General features: G+C 31.2%; 1 protein-coding gene across 6 annotated transcripts in view; it reads right to left on the bottom strand.

Moving 5' to 3' along the window:
• Positions 1 to 15,554, bottom strand: part of LOC107440072 (two pore channel protein 1) — a 62,085-nt gene that overhangs the window by 40,732 nt on the left and 5,799 nt on the right. For 5 of the 6 annotated variants that reach the window (XR_011638263.2, XR_011638264.2, XM_087155442.1 and 2 more), the window contains exons 2-3: positions 13,999 to 14,081; positions 8,266 to 8,386 (exon numbers count right to left, since the gene is read on the bottom strand). Coding sequence is in view for 3 of the 6 variants with exons in the window: in XM_087155442.1 (XP_087011568.1) it covers positions 8,266 to 8,386; positions 13,999 to 14,081 (204 nt within the window). In the remaining 3 variants the exon portion in view is untranslated. Of the gene's footprint in view, positions 1 to 7,343; positions 7,403 to 8,265; positions 8,387 to 13,998; positions 14,082 to 15,554 lie in introns of those variants that run through there. The other variant, XM_087155443.1, reaches the window with a different exon arrangement.

The raw sequence follows: 15,554 nt of genomic DNA, 5'->3' as shown, positions 1-15,554 counted from the left end.
TTCAATTGGGGCTCTTGATTTTTCAGAGCTTGGGTTGGACTCTGGGTCAGACGTAACATTACAACCTGACTCACCAGTTTCCATGCTTGGTATTGATGAAGCAATGGAGCTGATAAAGGAAGATCTTTCTTCCAAAAAATAACCAGGATAGGAGCCATTCTGGTTTCATTCATACTGCTAACCAATGGCTACAATCAAGGTTGGTCAAATCAATCTCCATCATAGCATTGCTGCCTCAAGCCTTATGGCCAAAAGGTTGAATGATGGAGAACTAGATATTGCTCTTATACAAGAGCCTTGGACCCGCAAGGGCAAAATAATGGGTCTCAATGTTAAAGGTTTTAATATCTTTTATGATACCCATTGCGATCTTCCCAGGACCTGCATAATAGCTAGGTCTAATCTAAATGCCCTTAATCTTGTTAAATTTTTTTAACAGGGATTTAGTTGCAGTAAAGCTAAAATTCTATGATAATAAGTCAATCTCTGATTTTGTCATAGTCTCAGCCTATCTCCCCTATGAGGAGAGGGATCCATTAGCTGACATTACTAGGGCCCTAATTGCTCACTGTAGTTCAAGCTGTAGATTCATCTTCGGCTGTGATGCAAATGCTCACCACACAGTGTGGGGTAGCAGTGATTGTAACCAGCGGGGGGATGTACTCATGGAACATATTTTACATTTTAATTTGCATGTCCTTAATAAAGGCAATGAACCTACCTTTGTTACGTGTAACAGAAGGGAAGTCATTGACCTTACTTTATGTAACTCTAAATCAGTAGATTACGTTAATGATTGGAAGGTATCTGGGGCCGTCACTGCCTCAGATCACCAACTAATTACTTTCTCTATTAAAGGTCTCTCAGGACTGAAGGTCGTAAGGAGGAACCCCAGAACAGCTGATTGGGGTTCCTTTAGAGCAGCTCTGGAGAGGAAGATGGGGAGCTTCTCTGGTAAGTACGATAATGTTAATGATGTGGAGTGGACTGTTGACCAAGTGCAACAGATCATACTCGATTCATATCATATTTCTTGTCAGGTTACGTCTACTAGCTCCCCAAGGAGAGTTCCTTGGTGGTCTTCTGAGCTTAGTAAATTACGTAAGAAATGTAGGAAGTTATTTAACAGAGCAAAGAAATCTGGAGAATGGCAGTCCTACAGAAACGCTCTAACTGCTTATAACAAGGCGATCAGAGCATCTAAACGTCGCTCATGGCAGACTTTCTGCGATGGCATTAATACTAATTCTGCCACCGCAAAGATTGCAAAAATTCTTACTAAAGACTTTAATTGCAGTTTAAATGCTATCCGTCTTGCAAACGGAAGATACGGTGTATCAGGAGAAGAGGCTCTTGGAGAATTACTAGAAGCACACTTCCCTGGATCTCATCCTGTGGAGAATGAAAATCTACAAATTACTACCACAACTACTTGTAGTAGGAATGACTGGGAGGCCGCCAAAATGGTGGTCTTCTATGAGAAGGTTGTACGGGCCATAAAGTCTTTTAAGCCCTACAAGTCACCAGGCATGGACAACATCATACCAATGATGCTTATCCAGGAGGTGAATACACTGGCCCCTGTTCTATGTAGGATTTTTTGATCCTGCATAGCATTTGGGTATATACCTCTCTCTTGGAGGAATACCAGGGTGATTTTCATACCAAAACCAGGTAAGGAGAATTATTTTGAGGCTAAATCATTCAGACCTATCAGCCTCACTTCCTGTCTGTTGAAAGCGATAGAAAAGCTAATTGACAGACACCTCAGAGACACTGTACTCATAGAAAGGCCACTGTCCTCCTCACAGCATGCCTATCAACCAGGCAAGTCTACAGACACCGCTCTGTATGAGCTCTCCTACCTGCTTGAGAAATCTATCACAGATAAGGAGATGGCTCTGGCGGTTTTCATTGATATTGAAGGTGCGTTTGATAAAGTCCCTGTTGAGACTATCATCAATGCACTTAGGAACAGAGGCATAAACTCAGTAATTACCAGATGGATAGCGAATTTGCTTTCCTCTAGGTATGTTTGTTCCTCTCTATTGGGTGCAAGCATGAAAGTGCATGCAACTGCCGGATGCCCCCAGGGAGGGGTTTTGTCCCCTATCCTATGGTGTATGGTAATGGACTCTCTGTTAGTTCGGTTAACTGCTCTTGGCATTCCCTGTATCGGGTACGCTGATGACGGTGTTATTGTTGTCAGAGGCAAACATGGAAAAACTGTGTCTGATATCATGAATAATGCACTCCTAGAAGTAGCTAGATGGTGTTTTAAATCAGGCTTATCTGTCAATCCATCCAAGATAAGTTATGTAGCCTTCACACGAAAAAGGCAACTTGATCTAGGTAATGTGTACTACCTGGACCATAAATTGGAACTCACGGAGAAAGTCAAGTTTCTCGGGGTTTATTTTGACTCCAAACTAAATTGGAGTCTTCAACTTGAATACTGCATCAACAGGGCCAGAAAAATTTTCTGGTCTTGTAGAAATGCTATTGGTAGAACATGGGGACTGTCCCCCAAAATAGTCTACTGGATATACTCAATGATTATTAGTCCTATCATCACTTATGGCGCAATCGTCTGGTGGTCAAGGACTAGATTGAGTTCTGCAAGGTCTAATCTTAACAGACTACAAAGAATGGTCTGCGTAGCCCTGTCAGGCTGTCTCAGGACCACTCCTACAGCTGCTCTAGAGAGCTTACTTGGGCTTCTTCCATTGAACTTACGCATTGAAGTTGAAGCTCAGACAGGCGTAAAGCGTCTTATGTACCTTGGCCTATGGAAAGAGAATTCCAAACACTTGTCATGGGGACATCTTGTTTCACAAGTGAAGGATTTATCCTCTTTTATTATGCCTAGTGATTATATGTCACTAAGATACACTTTTCACAAGCCCTTCAAGATCCATTTTCCTACTAGAGATGAATGGTTTAATTCTCCTCGGTGGCTTAAAGGCAAATGCCTGATATGGTACACTGATGGTTCAAAGATTGGTGCCAAATCAGGAGCAGGAATTTACTGCTCCAATGATGGTACCAAACTTCACTTTCCCCTGGGAAATTATGCCACCGTTTTTCAGGCTGAGGTCTATGCCATTATCTTGTGCTGCAAGTTATGCATAGACAAAGGATATCAAAATACGACTATCCGCATCTGTTCTGACAGTCAGGTTGCTCTCCTATCACTGTCAAGGTGTAAATTCACCTCTTTGTTAGTGTGGGAATGCTTCTCGGTCCTCTGTGACCTGTCCACTCATAACAAGGTATCCCTGCATTGGGTACCAGGACATATGGGTATCGGTGGAAATGAGCTAGCTGACAAAGCAGCACGGGCTGGCTCTAATGCAATTTTCTGGGGCCCTGAACCTGCGCTGGGAATTTCTCCCTCCTCATTTAGGGCAACCATATTCAAGCTCTACGGCAAGATCGCCCATGAGCAGTGGCGCGCTGCTGACGGTCAAAGACAAGCTAAGGAGCTGAATCGAGACTGTCCTAGTGTACGTCAAAAGGAGCTCTTAAAGCTTAACAGAAACAGTATAAGGAAGATCATTGGTCTTCTTACTGGTCACTGTATCCTCAGAAGACACCAAAATATTATGGGAATTGAATCAAATTCTCTTTGTCGGGGATGTCATCTAGAAGAAGAGACATCACGACACATACTCTGTGATTGTGAGGTCTATTCTGCTCAAAGATTTGAGCATTTAGGACAGCATATTGTCAATGCCTGGGAACTGCAAGATGTTCCTGTAAGGTGCTTGCTGAATTTTATTTCAGCCATAGGGCTTTCATGCTAATCATGATTTTAGGGTTTGGGTACAATAGACCTCTGGTCGATGTGCCCTGCTCGTCAGAGCTGCCCAACCTCTAAGTCTAAGTGGAACAGTTTTAACTCTCACTTTCGAATTAGCGTCTGCTCACAGAATTTCAAATTTATCTTCCATATTCATGTTTGTAACACATTTAAAATATTACTTAAACTTTTTAAATATTTTAAAGTATTAATAACATTTATTGATTTTTTTTTAAAAATAAAATTGAGTTTGATTTAAAATAATTATTTTAAACAAATTTTGGATACAAGGATGATGAGTTTTGTTTAAGATTCTCTTTATTAAACGTTTTAATTTACTATGATTACATATTTTAAAATATTAAACTATGATAAAAGTACTTTTTAACAATCGTCTTAGATAACAATTCGTAATTTCTAATCTTGTAACAATTTAAAAATATTTATACATAAAAAAAAAACTCATGCATCTAACCAGATCGAAAAACATATCAAAGTCCGTATCAAGAACTGTAATGAGATAATATAATTCTAATTATCCAGTAAAAATTATAATTAGTCAAAAATTGGCAGTTAATTTTTAGGAATAATAAATTACAAACAAGCATGAATGAAAAGCAACTATTGATGAAGATCGAATCATAGTTCTAGATTTCAATCCACAAATTACTTTGTAAATGCTATTAAGTAATTCGAAATCTTTACTTCTCTTAATCAAAAACTAGTACAATATGGGACCCCTAATCCGGCATCCCAAAATCTGGCAGGACCTGAAATTCGGCACTTAATCCAATCTAAATGGGGGGTTTTTTTAAGAAATTTTTATTGATAAGAAAAAAAAATCAGTTATATTCTCTTTCTATTTGGAATTTTATTCTGTTGAAGTAAGTAACTTTATTTTATCTTGTAAAAATTAAAAAAAAGAATGAATAAAATAATAAATCTGTGTCAAAGGAAACATCTGTTTCTAAAGGAAAAGTAAAAACACCTGCATTTCCAATGAACAAAATAAAGAAATGCAAGTTGGAAGAAACTGATCAATCAATCTTGACAGCTGTGCAAGTGTTCTACCAGTTTGTCCCCACATTTCCCTTTCCTGTTTGGCCATAAATTAGCCACACCCTTTAGACATAGAAACTACCAAGTGGGGTACAAAATCAATTCCATCCCTTTTGTGGCTTTTATTTAATTGAATGTAAATTATACTCTTGTTTTTTTATTAGTTAGTTATTCACTGTTAGTTTTTTTGTTAATTGATAGCTTATTTTTTTAATCGTATTTAGTTGTTAGCTTGTTTTTTATCCTTATTAGTTGTTAGATTATTAAATAAATGTTGTTCGCTTATAAAAAATATCTTTTGTTATTTTATTATATAGATCAGTGGTTACCCTGGCAGCCCTCGAGCCGCATCCAGCCCACAAAGTGTTTTTTTTGTGGCCCGCGAACTAAAATATATTAGTTGTCATTTTTCTGTGGTCAATTTTCGTAAAAAATCTATATGGGTTTTAAATACATTTCTTTCGTTAAATAAAACCTAATTTCTTCGTTTCTGTGAAATTTAACATACCAACGGTGAAAAAAAATTTCTCAGGTTTTGCATCCAAGAAAATATTTATTCAAACACAGAAATAATCGTGTATGACCTTTTCTATTTATTTTTTTTTTTTTTTGTATTTTGTGAACATAATTTAGCATGTGCGTATCAGAAATTTTCTCAAAGTTATTCTCCAATTTAACTTTTTGAAACCATTCATTTTGGACGAAATTTTTTACATTTGTAAATTTTAAAATGCATAAAGGAGGTAATGAATATCATGTTTTATTTAAATTCTTTGAATTGAATATGGCCCGAGCGGAAAAGAAAAAAACTTAATTTCAGATGCTCAAGAATTTTTGTTGTTTTTTTTGTTGCAATAATTCCTAATAAGTCGAAACAAATTTTAATTTATCACAAAATTAAATTAAAAGAAAATAAAATCTTGTCACTAAGTTTTTGATTAAGAGAAAATTCAAAATTATACGTGATGACATTATCTGTATTGCTTGTTATTTTGCTTTTTAATATTAAAAAAACTTTATATTTTAAAAGCAAAATATAATTCTTATTTTATTAAGTTTCCATTCGAATGCAAGTACACTTCCTTGGTCCCTGTTGCAGGCGCCAATGAGTGTCAGCTGTGTTAAATATCTGTTTCATATTAATTGTTTAATAAATAGGTGCACAATAAAGTTACAGTGACCATAATTTCTTAATTATGCAATTAAATATTTTTAAAAATATACTTGTTATTTTAATTTATAATTCAATACTTTTGTTTTGTACAACTTGATAAAAATCTGACAGTAATATTTAATGTTCCTTCAAACATAAAAAGAGTCCTATATTAAATTTTGATAAAGTTGCAGCCCGCCATTTGACTGGTGATTTTAATTGTGGCCCCCGTCATCAAGTAAGTTGGAAACCCCTGATGTAGATTATTTTAATTAATGAAATTTCTTAAGATGGGACAGTTTTAAATTCATCCCATCATAATCTACAATCGAAACTTAACTAAATTTATTGGAATTAATTTTTTTTCTGAAATTAACAGTATAGTTGAATTTTTGTAATATATGGGCGCCATATTGGAATTTTCGAAAGAGATCCGAAATTCGGCAAATTCCGAAATACGGAATTCCGTCAGTCCCGCGAGTGCCGGATTTGGGGTCCTATACTGTATAACATTGCTCAACCAGCAGATTATTTACATAAAATTGTCACAAAATGTTTGTAAAATGTAACCAAGTTTTTATCTTCTTCTCTACCCCTTGATTTCTCCCCACCACTGCCATTAAATGGAGAATATCTGCTTTAGGATTGGTCAGAAATAGTTCTATCGAACTTTGCCTTCGACATCAAACTATCGTGCTAGTCACGTGACAAGAAACGTTCATATTGTTACAGTTGAATTAGGAAACAGAAATTTTTTCGAATAAATTGAGCAGAAACCAGTAGTTGGATCGAATTTTGTTTCAGTTGCATAGGGGTCTTAGTTACTAAGTGCCCCAACCCTAACTTGGTTATTTATAATTTTAAAAAAAGGGCCACATAAAAATTAAGATAGTAATTAGAAGTCACAAAAGAACATTGTTTTCATAAATTCCATGTTAGGAAATGCAGAGCTTTAATTTTTTTAACAAACTGCTTGCTTAAACAATTTAAAATTCATATTTAACAGTAGTAACAAATTTTCTATCTTATAACTTGGAAGGACCTGGCAAAAAATCTAATGCTTAAATTTACACATAAATAAAACTTATTTTCTAATTTAAACCTCTTAATGAATGAGTAGGACAGAGGTTTCAATTTAAAATTATTACATTAAAAATAAGTAAATTCAAAAGATTCTCAACAAGCAGGTAATTTAAAATTCCATCAACCATTGTGGTTATCTTATTGTGACTACATTTGCAGTGCATAAAAAAAAGTTAACTCACTGTTTGATCTAATGATCAGATTTCACAAATTCATTCAAATTGTTAATTTCTCTGAAAAACCTACCTTTTATTTCGTGACAGATTTACATTCTTGACTCTCAAAATATGCAGAGTAACTTCAATCTGGAAAATATTGTCCCAATAGTTTAAACAGGAAGATATTCTAAAGTTTCTACTTTTTAATGTCAATTTCACATTTGCACATTTCTCTATCAGAAAGATTTTAATGTTTTCATTTCTCCAAAATTTATAGACAGATTCTCCCAAATTTTGGATTTCATCATTTGATGGTGTAAAAAATTTTAAACCTTAAAATAAAAATTCTTTTAGCTCATCATTAAAATAAATAAACATTACTTTTTGCATGGAATTATTTCTGGAGAAGCAAGTTTTATAATCATGCGCAATTATATACTGGAAAAAAATACTCTTAATTATTTCTGGAGCCATGTTGAAATATGCAAAAAGTGAAATTAACTTTAAGGTGTCCAAAGTTTTTATCGCTCTCTAGCATAAAATATTGAAAGCATATTTTTCAAATTGTGATCTGAGGGTCTAGAATCCAAATACATTAGAACTAAATATGACAGTCATGATAAATAAGACAGACATTGCAAGGTTGAACCTTCAAATGATTAGGATTGGGTATATGAAAATTCAATCATTAGATCAAAAGTTATTCAGGGTGCTCACTTTTTCTTGCCATACTGTATGGAGAAAATCTGAAATCATTTTTTAAGTTTTCTAAACAATTTTTCTTGGTTATAGCAAAGATAAACAATATTCCCCAGTTTTTTTTCTTTTTCTTCTTATTTAAATTCCTTGGCAGTTTCAGGTTTAATCCTTGTTTACTGACTTAAGACAAAGCTGGAATTGCGACAAATAAAACAAAGAAACTGGGCCAGTTTTAACTAGAAAAACACATAACTAGCCATAAAAACATATGAAATAAGCCAATAAAAAAATAGTACTATCATTTTACTTACCCAATAAGGTAAATGAAATCCGTCAACAGCTGGGTTTTCACATAAAGCAACACAATGATGGAGAATAATAAAAAAATAAAGCATATAGCTCAAACCCCAATGATGATAAATCACATAAAGCCTACATAAAAAAAAAACACACACCATTATCGCGCATTAAAGATGTATATTGCAAATTATGTATAAAAATCGCATTGTACAATAGGGGTGCACAACCTAAGGCCCGCAGGAGCTTCTGGAAGCAATTATTAATTTTTTTTTTTTAGAAAAATGAAAAAATTTCTAAAATTTTGTATTGCACATTTGAATTACCACTTCTTGATGTGCTAAATTTTACATTGATTTTATTGTAAATCTATGTTGTTTCTTGATTGTTTTTTCATTGGTTATTGCTACGAAATTCAACATGGTTTTAAAAGACGAAATATTTTTAATATGATATTACACTATAGGAACTGCAAATTTTAGTAATTTTTGCCAATTTCATCAAGAACCCAAGTGACATTTCAATCGTTTTTTGGCATTTATAATTACAAATTTTCATGCGGTTTTTAAGATTCCATAACATTTATTATGATTTGTGAGTTATAAAGCGCACATCTAATTTATCACTTTTTGACATTCTTTGATTGTACTGATTTCATCATAAATCTAAATGGTTTTTCCAAAGACAGTTATTGCCACGCTTTACATGATTTTGAAAATCTAGTATTTTTATGATGATATAATTATGACACGAGAGTTTCAAATAGTACATTTAAATAATCACTTTTTGACATGCCTCGCTTTTGCCCATTTCATCATAAATCCTGTTTAGATCATTTCTGTATTCATAACTACTAATTTCCACATAATTTATACATTCAATACATTTATTACAACTCGCGAGTAATAAATCGCACAGATAATTTATCACTTATTGAAGTGCTTTGTTTGTGCCAATTTCATCTTTTTTCAAAAGAAGTTATCTGAACTGTTTTCCACATGATTTTGACAATCCCATATTTTTATTATTATCATATATTTGAAATCGCCTATTTAAATAATCACTTTTTGCTGGGCTATATTTTTTCAAGTTTAATCATAAATCCAAGTGACGTTTAGATAGTTTTTTTGCCATTTATAACTACTAATTTTCACATGGTAAGTAAATTCTCTACATATATTTATTACGATAATACCACTTGTGAGTTATAAATCACACATTTAATTTATCACCTTTTGCTGCACTTAATTTGTGCTGATATTATTCCAAGTTTCCGATAGTATTAATCCAAGTTGCTTTTAAACCCTTTTTTCGGCAGTTTTTGCAATGCATTCTCATCACATAGTTTTAAAAATTCAAATTTTCATTAAAACATGCTAATTTTAAATAATTACTTTTAGGCACACTTTACTTGTGTTAATTTAATCGTAAATTTAATGATTTATTTCATTTTGTGAGATGTTGATGCTTTTTGTCATGATTTTGATGATCCATTACTTTAACTATGATGTGAATATGACACGCGAATTTCTAATCTAGAATTTAAATAATCACTATTTGATAAAATTTCTATTTACATATTTTATCGTAAATATAAGTTATTTTTTACTTGTTTTAGCTGTTGGTATCATACTTTTGAATGCGGTATTTAGAATCCCGATATTTTAATACAATATTTTTGCATTATGGAAAATTTGAAAACTTGAGGAAAACGAGAGTTACTGTAATTTATTTTGTTTTAAACTTTTCCTTTTTTTTTTAGCTGAGGTGATTTTTTAGGACAAAACTAAAAAGAAAATGTTTTCTATTGAAAATTCTTAAAACCTCTAATATTTCAAGAAATAGAAATAATATCAGAAAAATACTAAATAAATATTGGATCTTATTTATTACTATAATGGATTTGTTTCAATTTTTTGTTTCTTTTAAACATTAAAAATTTTTCTAAATAAAAATATTTAATTCAAATTTATATTACTATATTACTATTACTATATAAAATTTATATTACTATATAAAATGCAAATATTATTTTTTTGCACTTTCATTCTATAAGCACAAAATAAAATTTGGGGGGGGGGGTCAGAATTTATCCCCCCCCCCTCAATATTTATATACATATGTATTTTAATTAATTTAACTTTAAATTAATTACATAGATTTATATTTAATTAATTTAACTTTAAATTAATTGCTGAGAAAAATGGAAAAAGTTTTTTAAAGTATGTTTTTTTTTTAATTTTTAAACAAATTCAAATAAATAAAAGTATTTAATTTTCTGCAAATATGTAATTAGGTTTACTGATAAAAAAATTTAGTGCTTAGAGCACTAATGTTTTTATAAAAATTATCGAATTTGCCGTTAACATAACTAAATATGCATGCGACCCTACCATAATTTGCTTGCTGTGCAAGTGGCCCTTCACTCAAAAAGGTTGTGCACCCCTATCGTACAGTATATATTATAATCAGGTGATCTAGCAGAATATGTTATGCATTGTACAGCAGAGCTCATTTTAGGCAGGATAAACAGGATGCAGCACCCTGCAGCCCTTTTATTTAAAAAAATCCACCCTGTTGCCCCTGAAGTAAATTAGTGCCCTGATGTAATAGACTCCATACCCTTTTTGCCCTTTCTTTCCTCAACCCTTCTTTATTTTTCTCCCAAACTCTACAATGGATTTTGTTATTTGTTTGTTATTTTTAACTCTTTTTACTTAGTTTGTCATTGCTGTCAATACATAGATTTATATGGGAAAGGAAAAATAGCCATTACATCCGCTTGTTGCACTTGTCTTTGAAAGTTAGCAGTTACTTCCACTATCATTAAATCATAATTGTTATTAATCATTTTAATTATTAAATCATAACTACAGACACTTAAAAACATACATTTATTAATATATGCATGCATTTTAAATAAATTACTAAGCTAATTAGCTCAGTAACTCAATATATATGTTAATTTATTAATAAAAATTAGTAATTAATATGATTGCCTTGCTATTTTAAGTAAAGTAAAAAAAAAATAATAATAATTTACTAATTGACTATGTTTTTTAATAGAACGTGTAAAGCACATAGAAAGAAATTATTGCCTTTTTAGAATAATAATGCCCTTCTTTTAAACTTTTGCACTCTGCCTTTTTTCTGCCTAGAGCCGTATATTTCTGAGTGCAGTAAATATTTTTTTTTCAAATAGATCAATGAAATACTCATATATTATATATGGAAAATGAAAAAAAAAAAAAAAAAAAAAAAACTCATCTAAATGAATCTTGAATGAAATCTTTCTAAAAAAATCATAGGGAAGAATGAAACAGAAAACTTGTTTGGGTCTTGTGACTTTCAACCTGATTCCCACATTCAATTCTTCCACAAAATAATAATCAGAGATAAGGATTATATATTTCAAGCAATATCATATTTCTGACCTGTCAGCCTTATGGTGATTCATTAAAATACCCAAGTATCCATTAAGTTACTTTTCTTGATAGCTTTACAACATGGATACAGGACCAAAAATTTCTTGATACGTTAGAATTAAGTAAACACAGAAAAATATTACAAAACCATTTTTTTTTTTTTAGAAGACCCGGACAAAATTCTATCTTTTTCCTCAAAAAAAAAATTTACATTAGAAATATAAGCACTGACTATCAAGATTGTCTAAATAATTTATAAAAACCGTCCCACTATACTCATTATTTGAATTTGTTCACCGTTGTACGAATTCTTTTACAAATTCAAAGATAGAACATATAGTTTAATCTTTGGTTAAGTACATAAAAAAATAAGTACATAAGGGTTTATTTGGGGAAAAAGTTATTCTTATTGTACACTTTTCAGTATTAAAGCCTTGATAAAGGATGTAACTAAGTGGATAAAGTGAAACCTCATTAATATTAACTCAAAATCGAAGGGACACAGAAAATTTTCTACATTAATAGTTTACCTAAATCAGTTCATGACCTTTGGCCATGATTTGTAATACATCTGCACCAGTTTTTTTTTTTCTTCTTGCCAACATCGGCGATTATAACTGCCAATGAGAAGTTTGCATTGTACTTGTGCACACAGATAAGTATGATATAATGACCGGCAGAGTGGAAAGAGCAAAGGTTTCCACTTAAAATACCTTAAAGTTAAGGACTTGCCCAGTACTTTTTGATAAGCACATAGATCTTCATGTTAACTTTGAAGCATTGTGCACAAAATTGTTATTCATGATTAAGTTCAATTGTCAGATATAAATATGACTGGAAGTTCACAGCACACAAGTTTTTTTTTTTTTTTTTTTTTTTAAGGTTAAAGAATTGTCTAGATGTTTTTTTCTTCTTTCAAATCTACACTGCCCAGATAAATTAAGAATATTCAAATTAATTTTGAAGTGATGTGCCTTGAAATGATGCATGTACATCTGAGTGTGAGACTGTGTTAGAGGTTTTGTTTTGAATAAAGTACAATATTGAGTGTACATTTAGAAGCAAGTTTGTTGTATGTGAAAAGATTTACTATGACTGTGGAGTCAATTTTTAATTGCTATGCATTTGCTAAAACAATGAATGTCTAAAGATTGGTATGATTTCAAGGCATTTTGAAGAAGAAAAAATAAGATACATGTTTTATAAGTGAGTAACTTATGTGTTTATTATTATATCTTTTTTATTTGCCTGTTCAGTATAGTTAAGTAATAGTTTTGTATTAATATATTGCTTTATTTTTAAGAAACTTGCAACTGAGTTATAACAAAACATGTTTAGCATTTGAAAATAACAGTTTGGTATTTTTCCAATATGTGATCTGTATAATAGACAGACCCATTACAAAATAGTTGCCGGGGAGATAACATTTGATATAGATTTGCAGTTATTTAAGGAAAGGCATGATTTGCGATAATATTTGATTCCATTTCTGGTATGTGATGAAAGCTGCTCCAGCATTTTCCAACTTTCAATATGTATAACAATGCAGCACAATGTCTCATATCCAAATGCTCGCTTTTTGGAAACTTCTATTTTTCAGACATTTTTTAACAATAAAAAAATATATAATATCTCTTTTAAAAAAATCCAATTTTTTTAAAACATTTCTTTCATCTGTTTCAAAATTTTACGTAAAGGAGGGGGTTTTTTTGTTGTTTTTTTTAACTACTTTCTCTTGCTTTATTTAGGACACTTAAACATTCATACTACTTTAATAAGCACACTTGAAAAATTGTTGATTGTTGAAAATACAAAAGCTGTTAAAGAAACTAACTTAGGTGAATGAATTAACTATTAATATTAAAGCTGAATATTAATACACAAACAGATAGTTTTGGTTTAAATTATAAATATTTTTATTGAAAAATGTACTCAATACTATTACTGTTTATTACTATTTTTTATAACATAATATTGATTTAAGTTTCCATTTTGTAGTTTGTTTTTAATTGTACAATTATCCAAACTGCTCTGCTAATTCTTCATATTAAATTAAATGAAAAAAAAGAAAGCTTAATTTAATGTCTGTTTAATTTAAATTTTATTACTGACATTTATTTTACCATGGTAAACATTCCTTATTATTTGTCGTTGATTATTAAATGTCATTTAACTTTTAATAAACCGTTATTGTATTGACTAAAGTTATTATCACTTTTTTTAATTGAAAAATGCAAGTTTTGATCTTTGCTTACCTTGAAGACCTATTATCTGGAAGAATCTATTTTTGAACTTTTAAAAAGCAATATAAATTTTATTTACCTCACACTTTGATCATTCTCAAGAAAGTTTGACTCTCGACCATTTTTGGCATCACCAACTAGAGCAGCTGCAAGTAAGAGAGTCTATAAAAAAAATTTAGAATTAGATTAGCTGATTTTAAACTGTAAATTTAATTAAAGGACTTAAAGTTATAGCTATCAAAACTATCAGTCACTAGGAGAAACAAGGCTACATAACAAAAGAGTTTTATTGTTTTACAAATTAAATTCTAAACCTTTCTTTTTAATATAATCCAGACTCATATCCAATAATCAAAAAATTTAAAAAAGAAAAACTGAAAAATTAATAGGAATAGCTTTGTTTATCCTTACACAAATTTGCAACTTAAAAAAACAAAGAATAACTTTCGAACATACCAAGTCAAAACAGTTATAGATATATTTGTCTTTTCTGCTTGTAGGTTATTCAAAACATCTTCCAGTTATGCTAATTGCTTTTGCATATAAAATTCTTCATTATAGACCCACACATGGTATAGATTTGGAAAATGTTTGCACTTGCTTTTCTGGTGTTTGTTTTCTCTATGTGAAATTTTCTGCAGGAATTTATTAAATTTTGTTCAGAGGATTAAATGTTCTAAGATGTTAGTTTTCTGCTGACTGATTGCTTTAGTTTAGTTAAGTGATTTTGAGTTACATTTGCAAGAGTTTGAATGCTGTTTTTTTTTAATGCATTTTTATTTTAAAAAGAGTATTTTTTTTTCTTTCTTTTTTTTAAGTTGAGTTCGATTCGGAAACTGAAGTCTTCTTATGGTTATTAGTTTTCGCAAAATTTTGTGCGATTTTTAAAATAACCTAGTGCATGATATCATCAAACAGAATATTATAAATATTTGCGGATTGCTCTTGAGAATAATTATGTGCTTTACTTGAAGATTTCTGGAAATGGATTACCCTCTAGCAACAAGGTCATTTTTTTTACATTTATATTTTGGGAGGAGCTTTTATGTGGGAATTTCTTTGTTATTTTATGCCGATCATTTATATATGTTGTCCAGAATTAATGATTCTTTACATAAATTAAAAAGTACTGCAGATCAATGTGCTATGTAAAACTTATTAAAAATGTGTGCAAATTCTTTGCAAATCTATTACCTAAGGATAATGATTTATTATAGATCTGCAGTATTTTTAAATTCATATTATGTTAAAATTGTAGTTTTTTCAAGGCAGGTGCCGATGTTTTCAAGAGTCAATGATTTAGGTTAAATGCTGGTGTTTTTTAAGGTTAAGTGCCACCATCTGGTATACCCTACATCGATGCTGTTTTAAGGTTAATTGCCATTGGAAGCATTAAAATTGACTGTAATACAAGCACTTGAAATTTCACAGGGTTGAAAAATTTGATTCTGTTTTCAGCATCAGGTGCCGACGCTTAACTAAACAGTTGCCTGGGTTTTGAACAGTTTATGAAATAGATGTTTTGTGTTAAAAAATAACAGTAAGACAAGCTAACTTCGAATTTATTTGGGTTGCAATATTTGATTCCATTTTGGCATACGATGAAAGCGTCGCTCAATAAGAAGGTGTTAAAAG

The sequence above is a fragment of the Parasteatoda tepidariorum genome, chromosome 11, assembly GCF_982258835.1.
Source record: "Parasteatoda tepidariorum strain Cologne lab strain chromosome 11, Ptep-v5.0, whole genome shotgun sequence".
Taxonomy (NCBI): Eukaryota; Metazoa; Arthropoda; class Arachnida; order Araneae; family Theridiidae; genus Parasteatoda; species Parasteatoda tepidariorum.
Note: the sequence above shows the minus strand (reverse complement) of the source record. Positions and strands in the feature narration are given on the sequence as shown.